This window comes from Myotis daubentonii, chromosome 5, assembly GCF_963259705.1.
Source record: "Myotis daubentonii chromosome 5, mMyoDau2.1, whole genome shotgun sequence".
NCBI classification, from domain to species: domain Eukaryota; kingdom Metazoa; phylum Chordata; class Mammalia; order Chiroptera; family Vespertilionidae; genus Myotis; species Myotis daubentonii.
Window position 1 is genome coordinate 71,982,146 of NC_081844.1, and position 20,577 is coordinate 72,002,722.

Below are 20,577 nucleotides of genomic sequence, written 5' to 3' on the forward strand. Positions count from 1 at the left end.
AGGGACAGGAATATTTTTAAAGCATCTTTCTGCTATTGGGAACTACTCCCTTGGTGCACTCTGCCTTCTAGAATGTTTTATTACAGCGACAGTGCCTGAGACTCCTAGCATGCCTGCCGAACTAAATCCTTTTAAGTTTTGCTGATGAAGACTAACTTCTGATTAATCCAAGAGTTAAGATAAATATTTTTAAGAACTTCTAGATATGGGCCATTCCAAGACACTAAGACCTACACAAAGCCTCTTGCTTACAAAACAGCCAAAGTGGGAGTGATTGTTTATACTAATTACATTTTTACTTCATAGCAACTCACTTGGGAATTTGTTGAAACAGAATTTGGATTACAAATTTTGATTAATGCATTTTCCAGGAAACATCTAGTTCAAAATTTGAAGTCACCTGTGTCTAGATTCAGGATATTAAGGGAAAGAAATTAAATGAGTGTGCATGACCAGTCAAAGCAAATGACCAACATCACCATAACAGTACAGGCCAATAAATGAAGAAATCCAGAGACAGTTTTGTTAATTAATATATTTCTGCATTATAGTTAACATATGTACTTTCTTCGTATCACCTTATTTTCCGTTATGTATTGATATTTTGTTATATTCAGACATGAGTACATTTCAACAGTCTTTTGCAATAAATATCATAAAATAATAGAGATTCGCATAATAAATATTCTTTACAATAAAAAAGTTTAACAGACTTTTGTCTTAAAAATAGTCAGAATTCAACTTTGTGATTTATACATAAAATATACAAAAAGCACCACAATTTGTGGCTAAGGCAATGAGAACACAGAAGAGATTAGACTTACTCAGCTGTTAACTAACCAAGGCAAAGGGACCATTCAGGAGCCAAGATCACGTCAGGCAGCATACCTCTCTGACACCTGCAGACTGATGAGCTATAAATAGCACCTTCAGTAACCCAGGTGCCCTCAACACAAGAGAGATTTGGTGAAAGGTGTGGGATGTGGAAGGAAGGCAGCTGAGACCTTCACGAATAAGAAAGCTAGAATAAAGATCAGCAAGAGACAACCAATATATCTCCAATGTGAAGATTTACCTTGTAGAGTGAATCTAACATTCCATACAAAAAAAACCAAACAAACAAAACCATGGCATCGCTACATAAGACAATGCCAAAACTGAGGGGAGGGAACTCTGAGGGGCAAGAAGGCAGTGGTTAAAGGAAAACTTTTATGTTATAACAAAAATATATCCCCCGTGCTACTTAAGGGTCCAATGCTAGGAAGACGGCACTAACTGGAGAGAGACTGAATACATAGCTTATTTAAGCAATTAAAGGGTTGCTTTTTTAAACACCAATTTCCCTGCTCCCAGAATAACCCCATCAAAAACAGCTGTCAATCACTGTCCCCTAGGGGTGTGTGTGTGTGGAGCGGGGGGGGGGGGGGGGGGGGGGGCGGTTGTTGTGTGGGCAACTTTGGAAAGTTGCTTGCAGACCAAAAAGGCTACAAAAACCCCAAGCCAGTGGCTCCCAACACCCTCTCGGTGGGTGGCAGAGGCTCTCGTCCTGAGCGGGACCCAGTCCATTCTCATTGATTGTCCACGAGAGGGTACCATCCACAAGTCAAGCCTTGGGAACAGAAGGAGAGAAGGCAGGAAATGGGAAAGTCGTAAAGAAAATAAAATCAGTATCAAATAGCATCTTTTTCAACAGCCACAGCTCGAAAGTTAGGAGTTCAAGAGGTCCAACCCACCTCCCAAATCATGAAGGCTTCCCCTGAGCCCGGGAGGGGCAGCTCTCCAGCTTACAGTAGACAGTGTTGGAGTTCTTACATCTGCACCCCGGGCGGTGGGTCCAGTCATAGCACCCCCTGCAGAGCTTCAGGCATCCCTTGGCAGGAGGGTAACAGAGTAAGCAAGGTAGAAACAGAGACATGGCTCCCATGCACAGGTACCGAGAGCAGCAGTGTGACTGGGAGCAGGAGCAAGGGCTATCCGAGTACGAGTCGCCCTCATCGTCGTTGGAGCAGTGGTAGAAGATGCCCTTGACCAAGCACATGCAGGTCCCGTACTCCACCATGCTCTCTGCCGAGCAGAGGCACTGCCGGTCACAGGCCAAGCAGGACGGCAGGGTCCTGGGAGCCGTGCACTCGCCACACTTGCACTTCCCACACTGCTCACAGATGAACTTGTGCTGGGTCAGGTCCTCTTTCAAAGAGCCCTTCAAGTCATCCACCGTCAGCTGCTTGGGCTGGGTCCGGATGGCCCTTTCAGACCGATGAGCAGGGATAGGTCTGGCGGGCGGTGACCTGCCCAGCAGCCCCTGCTCAGATGATGCGCTGCTATTGCTCCCAGAACTGGCCGCGCTCCCAGTGCTGGTAGATCTGCTCAGAACAGGGCCTCGGGCGTGATGTGAGAGTCCCGCGTGTCCCAGGTGGCTCGCAGGTCTATGCTCGTAGTTGTTATTCACATTAATTGGTATAATTTCATGAGTCCTCTCATGCTTTTCTTGTCTCGGGGCTGTTCGAGGAGCAGGTCTTTTCACTACTGACGGCCCTTCCGTGTACTCATTGCTGCCTCTGATGGCCTTGATCTGGTCTAGGGACAAAATAGCAGCAGGTGGGATCTCTCTGTCATAGTCGAGCCTCTGCCGGCTGTCCAGGGCGGGCGGCTGGGTCACGACCAATGAACTGCCACTGCCATGCTGGTTTGGGGGATCCATGTGTAGTGATCTCGAATTCTGGCAATCAGTGGAAACCTGGCATGCATCTGAAATCCTAAAAGGAAATCGAACATGAAAAAGACAGAGAGAAAATAAATGACAGGAAGTGTTTTGGGAGGGGGGTGCGGGGGGAGAAACCCTGTCAAGTCACAAATTGCCTAAAGCACCTGGTAATGATCACCTTCATCAGTGGATTACAATGATGCTGGGGTTCTGGCCAGAGTCCAATCCAGGAGAGGCCGAGGACCACATCATGGAAGAAGAATGCGAGCAAGAGACCCCATGCCATAAAAATTAGGCTATTCAACTTGTAAAAAGCAGAATCAAGAAGGAATGCCTTCCTGTTGGTGAAACTAACAAATAACGAAAATACGCCCTTGTAGGGAATACTGAGCATGAGCACTGGAATAGAGAGCTCAGCATCAGTTCACCTCCATAAAGGAAAGTCCCACTTAAAAACGGCTTTGGTGCTGCTGCTTTTGTGCCATTTGTTTGCTGTTACAAGCATTTGATTCATGATGAAGAAACTAGTCAAGGCATATACTTCATTCATTAAAAAAGAGATCCCAAACTAAAAGGGAGTCTCCAAATGAGAAGTCATTTTCTGTAGCAACCAGGATTTTCAAGCTAGCTCATGGACGAGACGCAAAATGAATACAGACGAGGATAGCAGTTCTTGCGTGTTTATAGTGTGTGTGTGTGAACACACACACACGCCTCAATGTACAGTTCCATTCATGTTGGAGTATTCACATTTGAAATCATGAAAAGACTTTTTAAAGTTTAAATAAGGGCTCACTCACATAACAAGATAACTTTTCATGCACAAACAAATGTCAGGCCTTTAAAGCAGTACGAGGAAATCCTGGCCATTTCAATTATCTGTATTTCCTCTAATTTAAAAATCTGCATTGACATGACAGCCTGATTTTCAAAAGCACTGCCAACTCCAAATTAACATGCTGCTTGCAATAAAATAAGTACGGCAATACCCTGATAAAAATGAGCAGTTGCGTTTCCTTACCAACAGTAAATGACTTCTCACTTATTATGCATTCCTTATAAAACAAACGACCAAACATAAAAACGTTTCCGTTTTCAATTAGTGGTAAACTAGAATATTTCTCACACAAATTCCTTCCGGAGTCTACAGATTCCACTCAATTCAAGAATGAAAAGAAAAATGCCCTTTCTCCACTGCCACTTTGAGCCCCCCCCAAAAAAAATAATAAAATAAAAATACAACCACCACCAGCTTAAGGAATAAAGCAAAAAGAAGTCCATTTCACCTAATAACTAGAGTGAATATCTTGTATGTTCATTTCTGGGGGTCCCTTCCCTCCTCCCAAGATTCTGCTTGATTCGTCCTCTCTGTCCATGGGGACCAACACGCGCACAACCTGCCGGGTTCAATCCCGGCGCCCTAAAGGCTGAGAAAAACCAGCCCGTCGCCACCGCACATCACTCCTCACTTGGTAACCCAGGGCTTGGAAAGCAGAGTGTGTCAGAAAACAGGAAGGAAACACGATGGAGAAGGATGTGAAGAGTGTACAAACCCCAGGCACGCTGTGGTCACCAAGTCCCCGCTGGCTGGGAAAGCCAGCAGAAGGTGAGCGAGCCACCTCTGGCCTGAAGCAAGGCTCCCTGGGCAGCAGGTACAATCCTCCCCCACCCCCCCACCCCCCCCCCACACACACCACCACCACCACCACCACCACCCACAACATGCTCATTGGCTCTGGGCAAGCGGTTCGCCCCGCGAAAACACGACCCAAGCCGATACCTTCTCGGACAAGTCGCTCATACACTGAGGACCGCCGTGGGTTCTCCAAAACCGGTTTGCGTCCCCACCGCGGGGGCGCACCGATCCCGAGCGGGCCCGCGGCACGGCCGGTCCGCCGCGCGCGTCTGCACCTGGACGCACAGCGGCCTCCGGGGCCGGGGACGGAGGCGCGGGGCCGGGGCCGCAGCGCAGCGCCGCCACAGCGCCCGGCCGGCGGGGGAGCGCGCCCTCTGCGCTCCGAGCCCGGAGCGCTGAATAAATAGTTGACGGAGAGGAAGGAAAAGGAAAAAGTTATGAATGAAAACAAGCTCTCTCCCCCGCTCCAGCGGGCGGGGGGTGAGGGGGGGCGGAGGCGGAGGTGTCCATGACTCGGAGGGCGGGCTGCCCTTTAAAGGGGCCGCGCAGTCCTCGCCGCTCCGCGGCTGGCAAACAGGCAGAACGTGGGGCTGGGGGACGCAGGCTGGTTCTGTCTGGGGGGGACCCGAATTCCGGGTCTGCTCACCGCACGCGCGCGCGCGCACACAAATACACACGCGCGCACATGCGCGTGCGCGAGCGCGCTCACGGCCCTGCCCGGTGTCCCGTCGCACGGGGACCCCGCCACAGAAAGCCCGACGCCCGCACAAACCCAAAAGCTCCGAGCCCTCCGGGAAGTAACCCCATAAGACTCCTCGAATCCACCTCTCACGTGGAGGGTTCCCCCAAAAGGACGCCCGGGCCATGGCGCCGCCGCTTCAGGACACGGGACGGAGACCCTGCCTGGTTGTCCTCCGCCCACCCGGCCCCTGGCCCGCGCCCGCACCTGCCGCCCGCCCGCCCCACACTCACCTAGGCCGCGGCGGGGGCGGGGGGCCCAGGTCCCGGTGCGGGCGGCGGGCAGGCGCCGCATCAAGCGCGGCGGGGCGGGCGAGGGGGCATGGCCCGCGCCGCCGCCGGGCAGGAGCGCTCCCCGCGGCCCCCTTCCGGCCGCGGAGCTCACGGCTCCGGCTCAGCCCGCTCACTGCTCGCCTTGGCCTCGCGGCTCAGTAGCATCCGCCTCTGGGCTCTTCTCCGGCGGCCCGTCCAAGAGCCGGAGCGCAGTCCCCCTAGGAGGCTCCGCACCCTCGGGCAGCAGGGGAGCGGCGGCGAGGTCGGTGCGCGCCGCGCGCGGAACGGAGGGCTTCTCGGTGCCGATCGCTGCTCGCGCGACAGGCGGCCGTGGACGGGCAAGCTCCGCGTCCCGGACTTTCGAGTCTCCGCGGCCCGAGTCGAGTCTCGAACCGGCGTCTGCGATGGGGCCCGGGAGCGCACGCCCGAGAGGCCGAGGCCGCCGCTCCCCCGGGGTGAGGGTGGGGGTGGGCCTTTTTACCCGCTCTTTTCGAGGGGCGGTGAAGGGAACGAGGTTGGGGGGCTCTCTTGGGGGAAGAGGCGGGGCGTCGTCCGGCCCGCGCAGGTCCAGGCACCGTCCCGATCCGCGCTCTGCGCAAGTGGGGCGCCGCGTCCCGGGCGCCGCGGTCTTGGCAGGTCAGCCTCCGGGGCCAGCGGTCACTCCCAGTCCTCCGAACCTCCCGGTCATCAGCCGAGGAGCCTGCACCCGAGGGTTGGAGATAAAAACACATTAATTTCCCTGTTTCCAGGCGCTCGGACGCGGGGCGGGCCGCCCGCCGCCCGCTGCCATGTGCTGGCTGTTGCTGCTCCCGGTGATTGACAGGCCGGCGCACAGTCGGCGTGTCAGCAGAGAACCACAGTAACATGCAATCTTGCACGTTTTTGCCGAAGTGCTTTTGCCCCTTCGGAATGCCCAAGAGTTCAAACAGCGTTCAAGCAACGCCTCTGCGCATTGGAAATCAATACACAGAGACGGGAAATTCAGGTTTTAAACAATTGCTTCTCCGACAATGCCTAAACAAACAGCATTTGGTCCACACGCCGACAGCCAGCCCCTCTTCCGCACAAACCGCCCAGTTTGCCACACACCGGACCGCTTCAGAGGTTAAACTTGTTACTTCTCGGATAAGGGGGGAAAAAAATCAAAGGGACCCTGCGGGTTTTCTTCCTCTTCCCCCCCCCCCGCTCCCCCCACCCCCGCCCGCCATAGCATTTACTTTGAGAGCACTGGTTTTAGCAGTGGGAAAGCTACTGGAAATTCGAATCGCAACCACATTATAAAGCGAGTTCAAAGAAACATTCAGTTCCTTGCAAAAGCCAACATTTCTCACCTAATCTTACCTAAGACGCCTACAGAAGGAGAGGAAGAAAACGGCTCTTACCTAACGCAAAGGTTGGAAATTGCTTTTCAGACACGTTTACAGCGGCCGTAGCTACTCCTCATCCGGGGCAGGGAACTCTGCTGCTATCACTCTGCAAACCACCGCATGCCTCGCAGAGCAATCCCACTCTAGCTCCCCACAATTTCAGCTCCTCGCCTCCACCTCCACCTCCACTCCAAGACACGCCTCCCGTGATATCATGTGTCAATCACATGGCTGCCTGAAAACCTGGAACAGGATTTCCCCCACAGTTGTTTCCTCTTTCGTTATAAGTGCACCAACTTGGAAATGTTGCACTGTACACGCATGCAGTAAACATCCTCTAAAAGGATGCCTCTGACAATCCTGCAAATGCAGTTTGCCGTAAAATACCTTCAAATTCAGTCATCAATCTTCAGTTATCTCAGTAAAAAAAAAAAAAAAAAATGGATTCTACCTTTAAAGTTGAGTTAGAAAATAATTTTGAAGCATAAAAGAAGATTAAAACGTTGTATGTGAAGCCATCGCTTCTGATCAGCTAGAGAGAAACTGTATATTGATATAAAAAGATGATAATATTACAGTTCCTATTTAAAGCAAAGTTCAGAATATGCAAAACCTGAAGGTTTGAAAGGTGGACTCCTTACTGCAAATGTGTATAACAGTATGTCATGGAGCTGAAATTTCTTGCTGTCCGTTTTATCATACTTGCTTTATCATCTTGATTTGTGATATAATTTCTAAAAAAATCAATCAAATTTTAAAATTCCAAATTCCTTAAATTTTGTAATATATTTGTATACTTTCGCAAAAAAAAAAGCGCAGCCCATTTATTTTTTTAAATTAGCTAAATGACAACCAATTAAAATAGAAATAATTTACCAAAAAGCTTTATAATTCTTTTGTCACTGGGGTTAAAAAATAATTTTTACCAGTAGGAAACTTGCTTTTTGTTTCCTTTGAAACAACTAGATTTTAGATGTTTATTATCAAAATCACACTTAATGCTGCAGTTAGGCTAACTAATGTAAAATTTAAGGTTCCTCAGAGACTTTTAAAAGACAGCTAAAAGTAAAAAAAAAAAAAAAACATAGTAAGTGGAAAGGAAATATTTTCTTCAGGTACTACATTTAAAAAGTAACTTAAAGTCTTCTCAGCAAACAAAATAAAACTCTAGGATTAAGTCCCATATAAATCTGAGTTTTTGAAATTTTCAGATCAAAGTAATTTTTACATCTCCTTCACAATAACAAGTGATTCTGTTGAAACTAGTTTTGTTCTCTACTGGACTACGCATGTTTGAGCATTAAGGTGTCTTTGGAATTACCTGTAAGGAACCGAGGGCAGTGCTCAGGCCATCAGCAAGAATAAAGCATAGACCAAGAATCATCTTTACTCTTACTCTTACTCTCTTAAATTGTAGTAAAGTAGGCTGTTTAAAAAGATACAAATCAACTTTATTATAAACATCTTCTATTTTTTTCATAGATCTCATTATATTCTGGGATGTAATGAACTTTAATGATGGATAGCCTTTTTTACCATTATGAATCGATGTGTAATCATCAAATCAGAAATAGAATATCATGTCATGGGACCTTATTTGTTTCTTCAAAATTGTTTTCTCAGCCATCAGCAACCGTTTGGGATGGAAGGTCAGTTCACCAATATGATAAAACCAGGAGAGGGAGCACTCAACATTCTACTTCCATAAATCCTACAAAATAGGTTTCATAGATTCCTATCACAAATAAACTTCCGACTATTTCCACCATAGATGTCTGAAATTACAATTTCCATGAGATTAAGACTTTTTAAATTATAATAATCTATAAAACCTGAGACATTTTATCTATAACACCTATCTATACATGGGTCATATTCTATTTAGAAATAAAATACTATGCTGCACAAAGTTGACCAGTGACCCTTTACATCATTTAGCACTAAAATACACCAATATGTTTTTTTTTTTAATACTAGATTACAAATAAATAGAGGGATAGCCTTGCCACCTGGATCTAGAAGACATTTAATAAAATCCCCCTTTCGTTTTGATTGCCTACAACTATAAGACTTTATAGAAATTCTAAATTTTCAGCTTAAAATAGTGTTTTTTGTTTAGTAAGTTTAATTACTGTGCACCTTGGCTACAATTATATAGCTGGAGTATAAAATTCTTAGAAGGAAAAACAATGTAAATAAATATCCTTGGGAAAGTCTTACAATAATTTTCAGTTTACTATAGTAAGATATATCTAAACGAATAAAGTGGATGGTAACTGAGCCCTGACTTGTTCATTGTCATGTGAAAACAAGATCAGCCATCTCTCCTGCTGATTTGATTTTTGAAGGAAAAAAAAAAAGGTAAAATGAAAAAACAATCCAGTAACTCCACCCAACTGCTAGTGATTTAAAAAAAAAAAAAAAGTGGAGTACGAAGAGGCTTAACTTATTCATTTATCTACGTTATATGCCAAAATTGCAGACCCATAATGTATTCCAAGCTCTCGAAAAATAATACCTTAGTAATTCTTGTAATGTGTCTGCGGAGTCGTGATAACAAACCCAATCTTTTATCTTGTTGAGAAGCAAACAAAAATAATCACAGAAGTTGGTGAGTTAGCTTATGAGTATCTAATAAACCAATGAAGGGCCAAGAACAAAACGAAGTCTTTCCTTTTAGGGCAATAGTCACTATTATTACTGTGCTTCCCAAGAAAAGCTGGCAAGCGCAGGCCATTTTATTTTCAGTTTCCTTTTGTAAACAATCTTTGTAGTTGACAGAAATAGACCAACATACTCTGTAAATTTTCCATAAACATTCTCTTCATTTTCATAAGCGTAATTCTCATCCTGCCCTATTTGAAATACAAATGTTCTGTATTAGTTTCAAATTCTGGAGGTGGGTACATCCAGCAATACATGGAGTAAATTACACTGAATGATTTGTGGGGTCTCTGTCAGCCCTCGAATTCCACACCTCGCCATTTGTGTCCTTTGTGACAAGTGACTGTTTTTCTACAAGTTGTAGGAAAAGAAAGACATGCAGATGGAAGGGCTCTGAATTGGTGCCTAAGTGTCATATTCCTTTGCAGAGAATCAAAGTGACAAGTTAGACAAACTGTATCACTTCTATACAGCAAGGATCTCACTAATTAAATGCACCTGGTAGGACTGTTTGAGGGCACACCTTTGCTCTGGTACAGTCTTCATTTCTTCTCTAGACAATTGAAGAATAAACACCGGTTTCTCTCCTCCTCCATGATAGTGTTTCCTTCCGAGCCCTCACTTGTTCTTCATTTTTAAAAGAAAACAGGTTTTTCCATCTCTTCTGCTGATTTGGTTTCTGAAACAAGCAGTGGAGTGGCCCTTTTCATGACCACTTGGTGTTACCTTTGATTCTGATCGGCAAAAGTTACTAATCTCCCATTTCCATTTCTGCCTACGGCCAGCTTCATCTTCAGAGACAAGTGCATAAACACATTGCTCAATTTAAACGTGTATCTGCCCCCACAGATAGGAGAGTAAACAAACAAAAACCATGTTTTCATTAAAACAAAAACAACTTAAAAGTCGTGCCCACTTTAATCTTTAAAATTCCTATTGAAATAACCTACGCCAAAGGCTATAGTTTATCCTTTCTATGGGAAAACAAAAGTACAATATTCGTTTGATGAGTGAATCTAGGCATGTCTTCTATCAGAATGCCTAATATTGAAAAAAAGAAAACACAGAAAACTTACAAGAGGTTTTCTTTTTAAAAGAGAATTGATCGCGTTTTCTCTGATTTGCAATTCTCTTGGAACATCCTAAATAATTCCACTTATAAAAACACTTCACACGGTCTGTAATCCTGATAGGATGTATATATTAAACTCGGAGTTTTTACTACACCCTTCTTCTGTGTCATGGTCTATAAATTCAGCTGAGATACCCCATTTTCTCATAACAACCCAAGTGTGAAGATGACATGGTATTGAGAAAAGGCCATCGGACGTAGGGTCAGTTGACGTGGAGTTCATGTCCCAGCTTTGTCACTTCCTGGCTGGGTGAGCCTTACTTATTCCTCTCAGCCCGCTTTCTCATTAATAACCCGAAGCAATAGCAATACTTTGCCTTCCCATATCACAGTGCAGGTGGGCTCAGCCCGTGGGCAGCTCTCTCCGAGCTTCCCAGCTCTGTGTAAATGCTTGTGTCATCATCGCCTTGAACACCCAGTGTGATGAAGGAACGCTTCAGGTCCCCCTTTCCTGGTGCTCCATCCCCAAATACTAAATTCATCTGTCTTCTAATTGTTTCGAGATAATTCAGTTTTACTTTTGTTTTTCTCAGGCTGAACGCTTAGGTTTAAGTAATTGAATGCTGTGGGGTGCGTGTGTGTGTGTGTGTGTGTTATGGAGAAGCTAACTGCCAATAATTTCAGATAACGGAACTTAATGAGCCCTGATCACTTCAATACTTATCTCGAATTTTTAATCTTTTACATTTTACTTCTAGTGAAGATAAAGGTCATTGCAAATATAAACAGGCACATCTATAAAATTTGTAAACTCTGTGATCATAAAGAGTAAAATAAAAGCAGATACGTGTTTTTTAAAAAGTAACTGAATAGCAATTTACAAGTTGAAAATAAGTAGAAAAGTAAAACACACACACACACAAGACACAAAAAACGCATTATCCTTACACATATTTCCAGAAAGTACATTAGAGCTGCTTCTTTTGGATAATCTCTTAGACTCTTAATTGTGATCATAAATATGGCAGATACAACTTCTGTCAATTACCAAAGTACTTTATGAATCTTTATGGTTTGTATTCATTTTAAAATATGTAGCAGAGATTATTTCACATAGCCAATGCATTTCAACGAGCCAAAAACCTATGAAACGCCACCTATTGTTGAAAATAAGTCATTTCAAAGTTCAATCAAAACCTGGAAGCTGTGATTGAGCCCTGGAAATGGGTATTCATGTTGACCACTGCTTTAGAGGATCGTGCCCAACTGTGGGCTAATGTATGTGTTCTGAGCACATGCCAGGTGGACGAGGCTAAGCTATGATGCTCGGTGGGCTAGCTGTGTTAATGCAGTTTCAACTTGCGATATTTTCAGTTTACAATGGGTTTATCAAGATATTGCCCACCCTACGTGCAGGAGCATCTGTACCGGTTCTAAGTAACTACTTTGAGTAGATAAGCACCTTTTGGATACATTCGTCCAAATGTGTTGGTTAAAAGTCAGTATCACTACTTCATTACCTTTCCATTGAGAGTGTAGCTTCGGGCAGGCACAGTGGCTTTGACTTTTAGATGCCTCCCAAAGCATCCAGAGTCAAAGAGGACACCAGGTGGTCATTCTAAGGGCCACTCCACTCCTTGTTTCAGAAACCAAATCAGCAGAAGAGATGGGTAGTCTTGTTTTCTTTTGACAGTGGAGAATGAGCGATGGCTCAGAGGGGAACACTTGCTGTTATGGAAGAGGAGAGAAGGCTTTATTCACCATCTCGCTGGTGTCCTCCTCCCCACCTTGCTTGCGAAGCCACGTGTCGTCGGAAAAATGATCCAAGGGAATAGCAGACTGCTCCCACCCAAGACCACTCACCGGGGCTTTGGCTCCTCTGGTTTTTCCTGTGTTCTTCTTCCTTTCACCTTCCCACCTCAGGGAATTTCACGTGCAGTATCTTTGTGAGACAGATTCCTGCTCAGGGCCCATGGTGTCCATGTGCATGTTAGTGCTTGACGTGCTATATTTAAGATCCCAAGTTTACCTTTTAATTCCATACTATTTTTGAATTCAGGAACAAATCAGAGGTTTCAATCAAGAGACATCTGGAAATAAAAGAAAGTTCTGTCTCTTATTAACACCTTTCCCTGCAATCCCTCCCCCCACCACACACACACACACACACACACACACACACACACACACACACACACACGGGTTAGGTGGAAAAAATGGGACAGCACTGATGATCAGATATGGTAAATAGAGTTCCTAGGTAGATTATATGAAACCCAAGTGAGAAATGAGTGAAATTTACCTGATTATGGGATGCAATTCCTGGGTGATTTTGGGCAGGTAATTAAACTGCTTGCCCTGTCGCCGTTTAGCCAAGAAAGCATGATATATACACAAATATGATATCATGCTTTAAAATTTATTTTCTGTGTGGCACTAAATGCATAAGAAATCTGCTCTTTTCTGACAACAATGTGCACCCGATAAGCCCCTTTTCTTGTGCCCCTAGTGGTGTCTATGCAGATGTCATCACAGAAACGGAATGTCCAGCACCCCTTAGCTCACCAGGGCTCCTCAAACTTTTTAAACAGGGGGCCAGTTCACTGTCCCACAGACTGTTGGAGAGCCGGACTATAGTTTTTAAAAAAACTATGAACAAATTCCTATGCACACTGCACATATCTTATTTTGAAGTAAAATGTGGCCCGCGGGCCGTAGTTTGAGGACCCCTGGCTCAGACCTTTCCGTTTCCATCTTTAACCGCCTGCATTCTCACTGCAGCAAAACCATCAGAGCCAAAAAGTGTTCAGAGCCGTTGCCCTGAAATGTGTAATATCGTGATTTGTCGGGCAGGGAGCATTTTCTGCCTCTAGGGGATTTGTGTTGAATCATAACAACTATACCCAGTAAGATGTTTATTAAAAATGAGGAAATAGCAAATGTCAGGAGATGCATTTGAAATGAATGTGTGCTTTTACTTTTTAACATGCACTTGCATCTTTTACCTGCTTTATGTTTAATTTTATACAGAAACCTCACTGACACAGTGTGGATTAGCCTCTTGCCCCTGAATTTTCTTTCTCTCTGGTGACAGGTGGGTCTGTGGTTAGTCACGTGCTCCCTGGGGCTTTGGGTTTGCAGGTGAAGGAAGTGAGGGGGAAAGGAGAGGGAACGGACATCCTGGAAGACGAAGAGAGGGGTGTCTTAACTGGTAAAAAGTCTAAACAGTAAGTAACATTCAAAAATAAACAGAGGTGTATGCCTTGTATACTACATATAAAACCTAAAGTTCCAGAAAGAGTAAAGTTAAACTCACAGCAGTTTACTGTCCCATAACTATTTAATACAGTCACTCTGGGTTCTGCCTTCTATTTTGAACAGTGACCTTTCTACTGAACAAGAATCACATCTACCAGGTCTGAATTATTGCCAGTTCCAAAGTGGGTTCTGAATTAATGAGATTAATGAGATTTTTTTTACACTATCCAGAGAACTTGATCCTGGGTAGGAGTTTTATTAATGAGTGGCCCTGCCCTCCATGACAGTGTGCTGTTTGACGGGTGTATTTTTATAAGGCCCTGTGCAAACATCACTAATTGGCTCTCGCTCGGTTCCCTGTGACAGTCAGGATCCTGAGCATACATCATAGCAGCGATCAGGGTTCGCCCGAGGAGGCTGGGGCTGAGGCTGTCCCTTCTGCAGCAGTGTCGTAGAAAGGTTATGCTGTGAACGTTGGTCTCAAGGATATTTCAGGCTTACCTCGAAGATACTGCAGGTTTGGTTCCAGACCACTGCAATAAAGGGACAATCTAGCCTGTGTGGCTCAGTGGTTGAGCGTTGACCTATGGACCAGGAGGTCATGGTTTGCTTCGGTCAGGGCACATACCCGAGTTATGGGCTCGATCCCCAGTGTGGGGTGTGCAGGAGGCAACCGATCAATGATTCATCATTGATGTTTCTATCTCTCTCTCCCTTCCTCTCTAAATCATAATCTAAATTCCAGCTTTGGGATTTTCACAAGTAGGAAATCAATAAAAAATATATTTAAAATACATAAATAAAAGGACGACCTAAATAAAGCAAGTCTCATAAATTTTTTGGTTTCTTAGTGTCTATAAAAGTTATGTTTACACTATACTGCAGTCCATTAAGTGTGAAATAGCATTACCTGTAATAATAAAAGCATAATATGCTAATTAGACCAGCCGGACGACCTCCAGATGAAGCTGGGGCTGTGAGGGCTGAGCCCCTTGCACGAATTTAGTGCATCAGGCCTCTAGTGTCTAAAATAAGAATGGACGTACCTCAATTTAAAAATGCTCTATTGCTAAAAAAAAAAAAAAAAAATGCTAACCATCAGCTGAGGCTGGGGCTGAGGCTTCCGTGAGTGGTCAGCTTTTCGCTGGTAGAAGCTCTTGCCTTGATGTTGATGGCTGCTGACTGGTCAGGGTGGTGATTGCTGAAGGTTGGGGTGGTTGTGGCAATTTCTTAAAATCAGACAACAGTGAACTTTGGCACTTTGGCTGATTCTTCGTTTCATGAATGATTTCTCTGCAGCATGTGGTGTGATCTGATTGCATTTACCCACAGCACTTCTCTCCTCTAAACCCCGGCCACTGCTTTATCAACTAAGCTTATGTCATATTACAAACGTCTGTTGTCACTCAACACCCTCCAGAGCACCTGCACCAGGCAAGGATTCCATCTCCACTTCCCCTGCTCATCCATAAAGAGCAACTCCGCATCCATTAAAGTTCCATCATGAGGCCCTAGAAATTCAGTCACAGCTTCCGGCTCCACCTCTGATTCTAGTTTTCTTGCCATTTCTGCCACATCTGCAGTTACTAGTACTTGCTCTACTGAAGTCTTGAACCGCTCAAGGTCTTCCATGAGGGCTGGAGTCAGCTTCTTCCGAAGTCCTGTTAATGTTGTGCCTCTTCCCCTGAATCTGGAATGTTATTCATGGCATCTGGAATGGGGAATCCTTCCCAGAGGTTTTCAGTTGACTTGCCCAGAGCCATCAGAGGACAACCAGCAATGGCACCTATGGCCTTATGAAATGTACCTCTCAAATAATAAGACTCGACTGTTCTGATTCCAGAACGACACGTATCAACATTTTGTATCATTTTTGTCCAGAATAGCTTCTATAGTGTGAACTCCCTAAACACTGGTCACTTTTTTTTTAACATAAAAACTTATCAATTGCTTCCCATTGTCCACAGTCTCCCATCCCAACTTGTGGCATGGCCTTGGGCCCCTGTGATCTGGCTGCTGCCTCTCGCTGCGGCCACATCCTGGTTCTTGGTGCTGCAGCCGCATTGGGATTCCTTTAGTTCCTGGAATGTGCCGAGGTTTTGCTAACCTCAGAAGCTTTGCCGGTTATTTCTCCTTCAGCTACAGGATGTTCCAACATGCTGTACTGCTTTGCATGATTTTGCACAACTGTAATTAATTATTTGTTGACGATGAGTACTTTGTTTAAAGTCCATCTTTCCTTCTAGACGGCGAGGCATGCGTGCAGACATTGTGTGCACATCACTGCCCCCCATCCCCAGCCCCTGTGGAGTCCTGAGGCTCAACCCACGCATGTGCGCAATTACCAGAGGTCCCTCTCTTACAGGAAGAACCTAATTCATTGATGAGGATGGAAATTCAAGTTCCTCCTGTGTTCTGTAACAATCAAATCAACAAAGTATTAACAAGAATTGTTTGTGTATTTCTCAGTGCAAACACATTGTTGTATCTTATTTTGGGGGGCTTCTCACTGTCTCCCCAACAATATAGGGATAAGAATATCTAATAAATCCCCTTCTCACACGATTGGCTCATTTGCATGAAGTTAAAAACATAAGGTAGAAAATGAGACAAATCATAATCTAAATTCCAGATTTGGGAGTTTCACAAGTAGGAATAAAGAACAAGCAGTAACTCGGTGATTTAGTAAGTCAGCTGTTTCCTTTCAGGTTAGGGGCGAATCACAAGGGTGCATGCTTAAGACAGCTTTCCAATCAAACATGGCTAATCCGCTGATTTCCAACATCCAAGAAACCCAGGAGAGACCCAACAGTGTAGTTCTTTGTGTTTCTTCTTTAATGAGTATTTGGCAAAACAATGAGGTGGAGGAAAATGTTCTTGAAGGCACAGAATCCAGTGTCACTTGCTTACAAAGCGACCATTGGGACCCGAGGTGACTGGCCATCTGTTTTCAATCGTAGGTCAAAATTTCTTTTAATCCAGGATGTAATTAAACCCCCGGTATGTACAGAGATATCTATTTCACATCTGTAATTCCCTAGATGTTTAATTATAAAGTAGTTGCAATCATTTGCACAAATCAGCTCACATGATGTTAGTCTGACAGCAGGTTTACATGTTTTGGAAGGAGCTGCATGGGGCTCAGATGGGAGGAGGTTGGCGTTGTCTCCTCTCCTTCGTTTTCATCTGCCCACCAGGCTGCTTCCCTATCTCGCCTCTTCCCCTGGCATTAAGACAGGGAGAGGTAATCTGGTTAAATCTACGCCTGGTGGATTTGTAGTTACCCGATCTAGGTCAGGGTTATAAGGGGATTTCTTATATTTTTCTTAAAATAGGAACATCATTTTCTTTAAACTATTAGTTATATAGAAAGCAATACTACTTTAAAAAGAAACCTTAACTCTGAGTAAAACAGGAGAATATAATAGATAGTATTCGTCATGTTGTAATGTCTGCGTCATGATTTCCTCCTGTCGGGCACCTGAGGTGGTTTCCAGATGGAAAAAAATCAGAGACTTTTCTTCCTGATTCATTTTCTCTAAATCCACATCACATAAAGAGTACAGACCCCCGTTACCACCCATGTATTCCATAGTTATATTTTTGTATTCTACACACAGTTATAGAATCAAACAGTACAATGAATAAATAATAAACAAATAAGCCGAGGTTTTCGGTCTATTTAAAGTAATAGGAAGAAGAAGCGGAACTTGCATTACAATTCCTTTGTAAAGACAGGCTCCTCTGAAAGTCTTACTGTGTGTTGTGTACATGATTCCTACATCTTGGTAGGACACCTGGAATGTAAAGTTATCTGTGTGTTCGTGAATACACCTTTCTAAAGTTCTTTCCTGGACACACTGGGAAATGTCTATTCCAGAATCGATTTCTATTTTCATACTTCATGGTGATGCTACTTCACACTATGTAGACATAGTTACTTTATAAAAAGGCAAAGAAAGAGACACTAGCATTGGTCTAGAAATGAGGAAACAAAATATTTAAGCTTTAAGCCAAATCCAGAAGCCAGAATGAAAACTGTAAATTAAAACATTCCATTGCCAAGAGATAAAATTTATTATCTTTCCTTCCTTTTAAAAAAAAGTCTTTGTCCCTTTTTAGTTTATAAATGTTTTTCTTATTTTTATTTCCCCAACACCTCATCTGCAACACTGGCATTTCCTTAGCACTCTGGTCAGCCGCTTCCTAGACTACTGCCCTCGCCATTCACCTTGTTTGTTTGTTTTACACTTTACCTTCTGTCTTCTCATCGGTCGGTCAATGACCGCTTTGAGAAGAACTTACTGAGTGTGGCAGTGGTCCTCCAGCAGTCACACTGTGTGCAGTGCTATGTGGCAGGAAGTGTAGCTCCTCCCTTCTTTACAGGATTAGGTCAAGGGCTACTGGAGGGCAGGCATCATGATCCTGCCACACAGGGGTCCTGTTCCAGCCGAGGGGGCCAGGCGGGCAGGCTGGGAGTGCAGACGAGGGTTACACTTGAGGAGGAGCCCATGTGGCGGAAGACCCTGGGGGCCCTAGAAGTTCCACTAGCCCGGTAATGGCGTGGTGGTTGCTGTGGAAGCCGGTCCTGTAGCGGAGCTGGGTGACAGGGGAAGGGGCCAGAGGAGACTTGTTCGGAGGCTATTAGAGTCGCCGTGCAGGAGGTGAGGCAGAAACGAAACAGAAGGCATTGGAGAGGGGGGCAATTCATAGGACGTGGCAGCCGCTGGGACCTGTGATTCCAGAGATCGAAAGGCAACATGAACGTTCTGTGCTCATAGGAGGCAGAAAAGGCACTACACCACATTTCAAATGGAGCTCATTTGGCAGGAAAGAATAAGTTATATTTGAACGCAACCGTGCGAATGAGATGTCTGAGTCTCATGCACAGAGCAGATGGTTGAATGTATGGAGAGAACCCCTAAGGGAGAGAACAAAAAAATAAAAGGAAAAAGAGGTTGAATGCAAAACATTAGGATTTAGGGGCTGTTCATACATTTAGCAAAAAAAAAAAACTTCACTGAGGCACGGTGCTAAGTGAGCGCTGCGGGATGAAGAAGATAAAAACTCAGTTCCTGCCCTCACATGCCTTACAGGTCCAGTGGGATGACAAGTCAGCAGTGTTTGGATGAACTAAGGGGGACACAGGCAGCTGCAGTCACAATCGTGGGGTCCGGGGGCTGGAGGATGAGAGGGGAGAGAGAGGCAGGCTATCCTGGTTGAGCAAAAGCAGAGGCCAGGAAGTGACAAAGATGTTCCAAGTCCTGCAAGTTTGGAAAAGCCCGGTGGATGTGGAGGACTCGGATGGCCATGCCGTGCTGGTGAAAGGAAGTGTGAGACTCACTGTCAAGAATGCAAAGCTCACGGGGTGTGTAGAGCCAAGCGCTGGTGCGTAGTGGGGAGGACTTGGCTGAGGGTAGCATTACCTGGCATAGAGCTGATGCTCAATAACTATTAAACAAGTGCATTAACAGCTGCAAAACACTCTTACATACATTATTGTGGTACCATCTCTTCCAGAGAGTAGCAAAGGAGAGAACACTTTCTAACTTCTTTTATGAGACTAGTATTATTCTCTTATCAAAACCAAAAATACAGGAGGCAGCTGATCAATTATTCTCTCTCATCATTGATGTTTTTATCTCTCTCACCCTCTCCCTTCCTCTCTGAAATCAATAAAAATATATTTAAAAACAACAACAACAAAATATTACAGAAAACAAAACTATAGACCAATATGTCTTAGCAGCTCAGATGTAGAAATCTTCAAAAAAAAATTAGCAAATTCAATACAGTGATGTATAGAAAGATTTATACACCATGTCTAAGTGGGATTTATTCGAGGTTTGCAAGATCAGTTTAATATTTTTTAAATCAATCAGTATAATCCGGGTAAAATATGAAAATCACATCAGCATATCAGAAAAAGCACTTGACAAAATCCAACACCCTTTTATGATTTTAAAAAGCCCTGCAAACTCTCAGCACATTAGGAATGAGAAGAACTCACCCAACTTGGTATCAAGTGTCTCCAAAAAACCTGCCATTATCATCTACCTAGTGCTGAAAACAAAATGCTTTTTCTCTAAGACTGGCAACAAGGCAAGGATGTTCACTCTCACTACTCATACTCAACACAGAGCTGGAAGCTCTTGTCACTGCAAAAAGGCCAGAAAAAGAAAGAATTTTTTACTGCTCACACAAGGAATCATGAGCCAAACAAATTAAAAAGGAAAAAACCCAAACTGTCTCTGTTTGAGATGACACAATTGTCTGCACAGCAAGTCCACGAACTAATAACTGATGAGAGATCAACATACAGAACCCAATGGTACTTCTATACATGAATAATAACATGTTGTTAAAAATTATTTAAAATATTTTTATTACATGAGATTTTTACATGGGTCAAAACACAGAAGTGCAAAAATGTGTAATGCCCTATCTCCCTAGTCCCTAATCCTTCCAAATAAGGAACCACAGCTATTACATTTTGAATATCCCTTTCAGAATTTTTTACTGCTCACACAAGGAATTATGAGGCCTGGTGCACGACATTCATGCATTGGGAGGGTGGGGGCGTCCCTCAGCCCAGCCTGCACCCTTTTGCAGTCTGGAAGCCCTCGGGGGATGTCTGACTGAAGGCTTAGGCTCACTCCCTGAGCCTAAGCCAGGGGTGGGCAAACTTTTTGACTCAAGGGCCACAATGGGTTCTTAAACTGGACCAGAGGGCCGGAACAAAAGCATGGATGGAGTGTTTGTGTGAACTAATACATGTTAACACTGCTGCTGGTGAAGGAGCAGAGGGGAGAGCAAAAGAACCCTCCGTTCTTTCGGCTCCGCGGGCCGGATAGAACAGCCGAAC

General features: G+C 44.6%; 1 protein-coding gene across 4 annotated transcripts; it reads right to left on the reverse strand.

The window, feature by feature from the left end:
• Positions 1 to 517: 517 nt before the first annotated feature.
• SPRY1 (sprouty RTK signaling antagonist 1) lies at positions 518 to 5,452 on the reverse strand. 4 transcript variants are annotated; one of them, XM_059698089.1, is made up of 3 exons: positions 5,313 to 5,452; positions 4,485 to 4,735; positions 518 to 2,756 (listed from the first exon to the last, which is right to left on the reverse strand). In XM_059698089.1, exon 3 carries the CDS (start codon positions 2,699 to 2,701, stop codon positions 1,742 to 1,744), a length of 960 nt encoding a protein of 319 aa, XP_059554072.1. In that variant the 5' UTR covers positions 2,702 to 2,756; positions 4,485 to 4,735; positions 5,313 to 5,452; the 3' UTR covers positions 518 to 1,741. The 4 variants fall into 4 exon arrangements, with proteins under 4 accessions (XP_059554072.1, XP_059554073.1, XP_059554074.1 ...); XM_059698090.1 differs by lacking the exon at positions 4,485 to 4,735 and having other exon boundaries at positions 5,313 to 5,445; XM_059698091.1 differs by lacking the exons at positions 4,485 to 4,735; positions 5,313 to 5,452 and adding an exon at positions 2,883 to 4,338.
• Between the last annotated feature and the right edge of the window lie 15,125 nt (positions 5,453 to 20,577).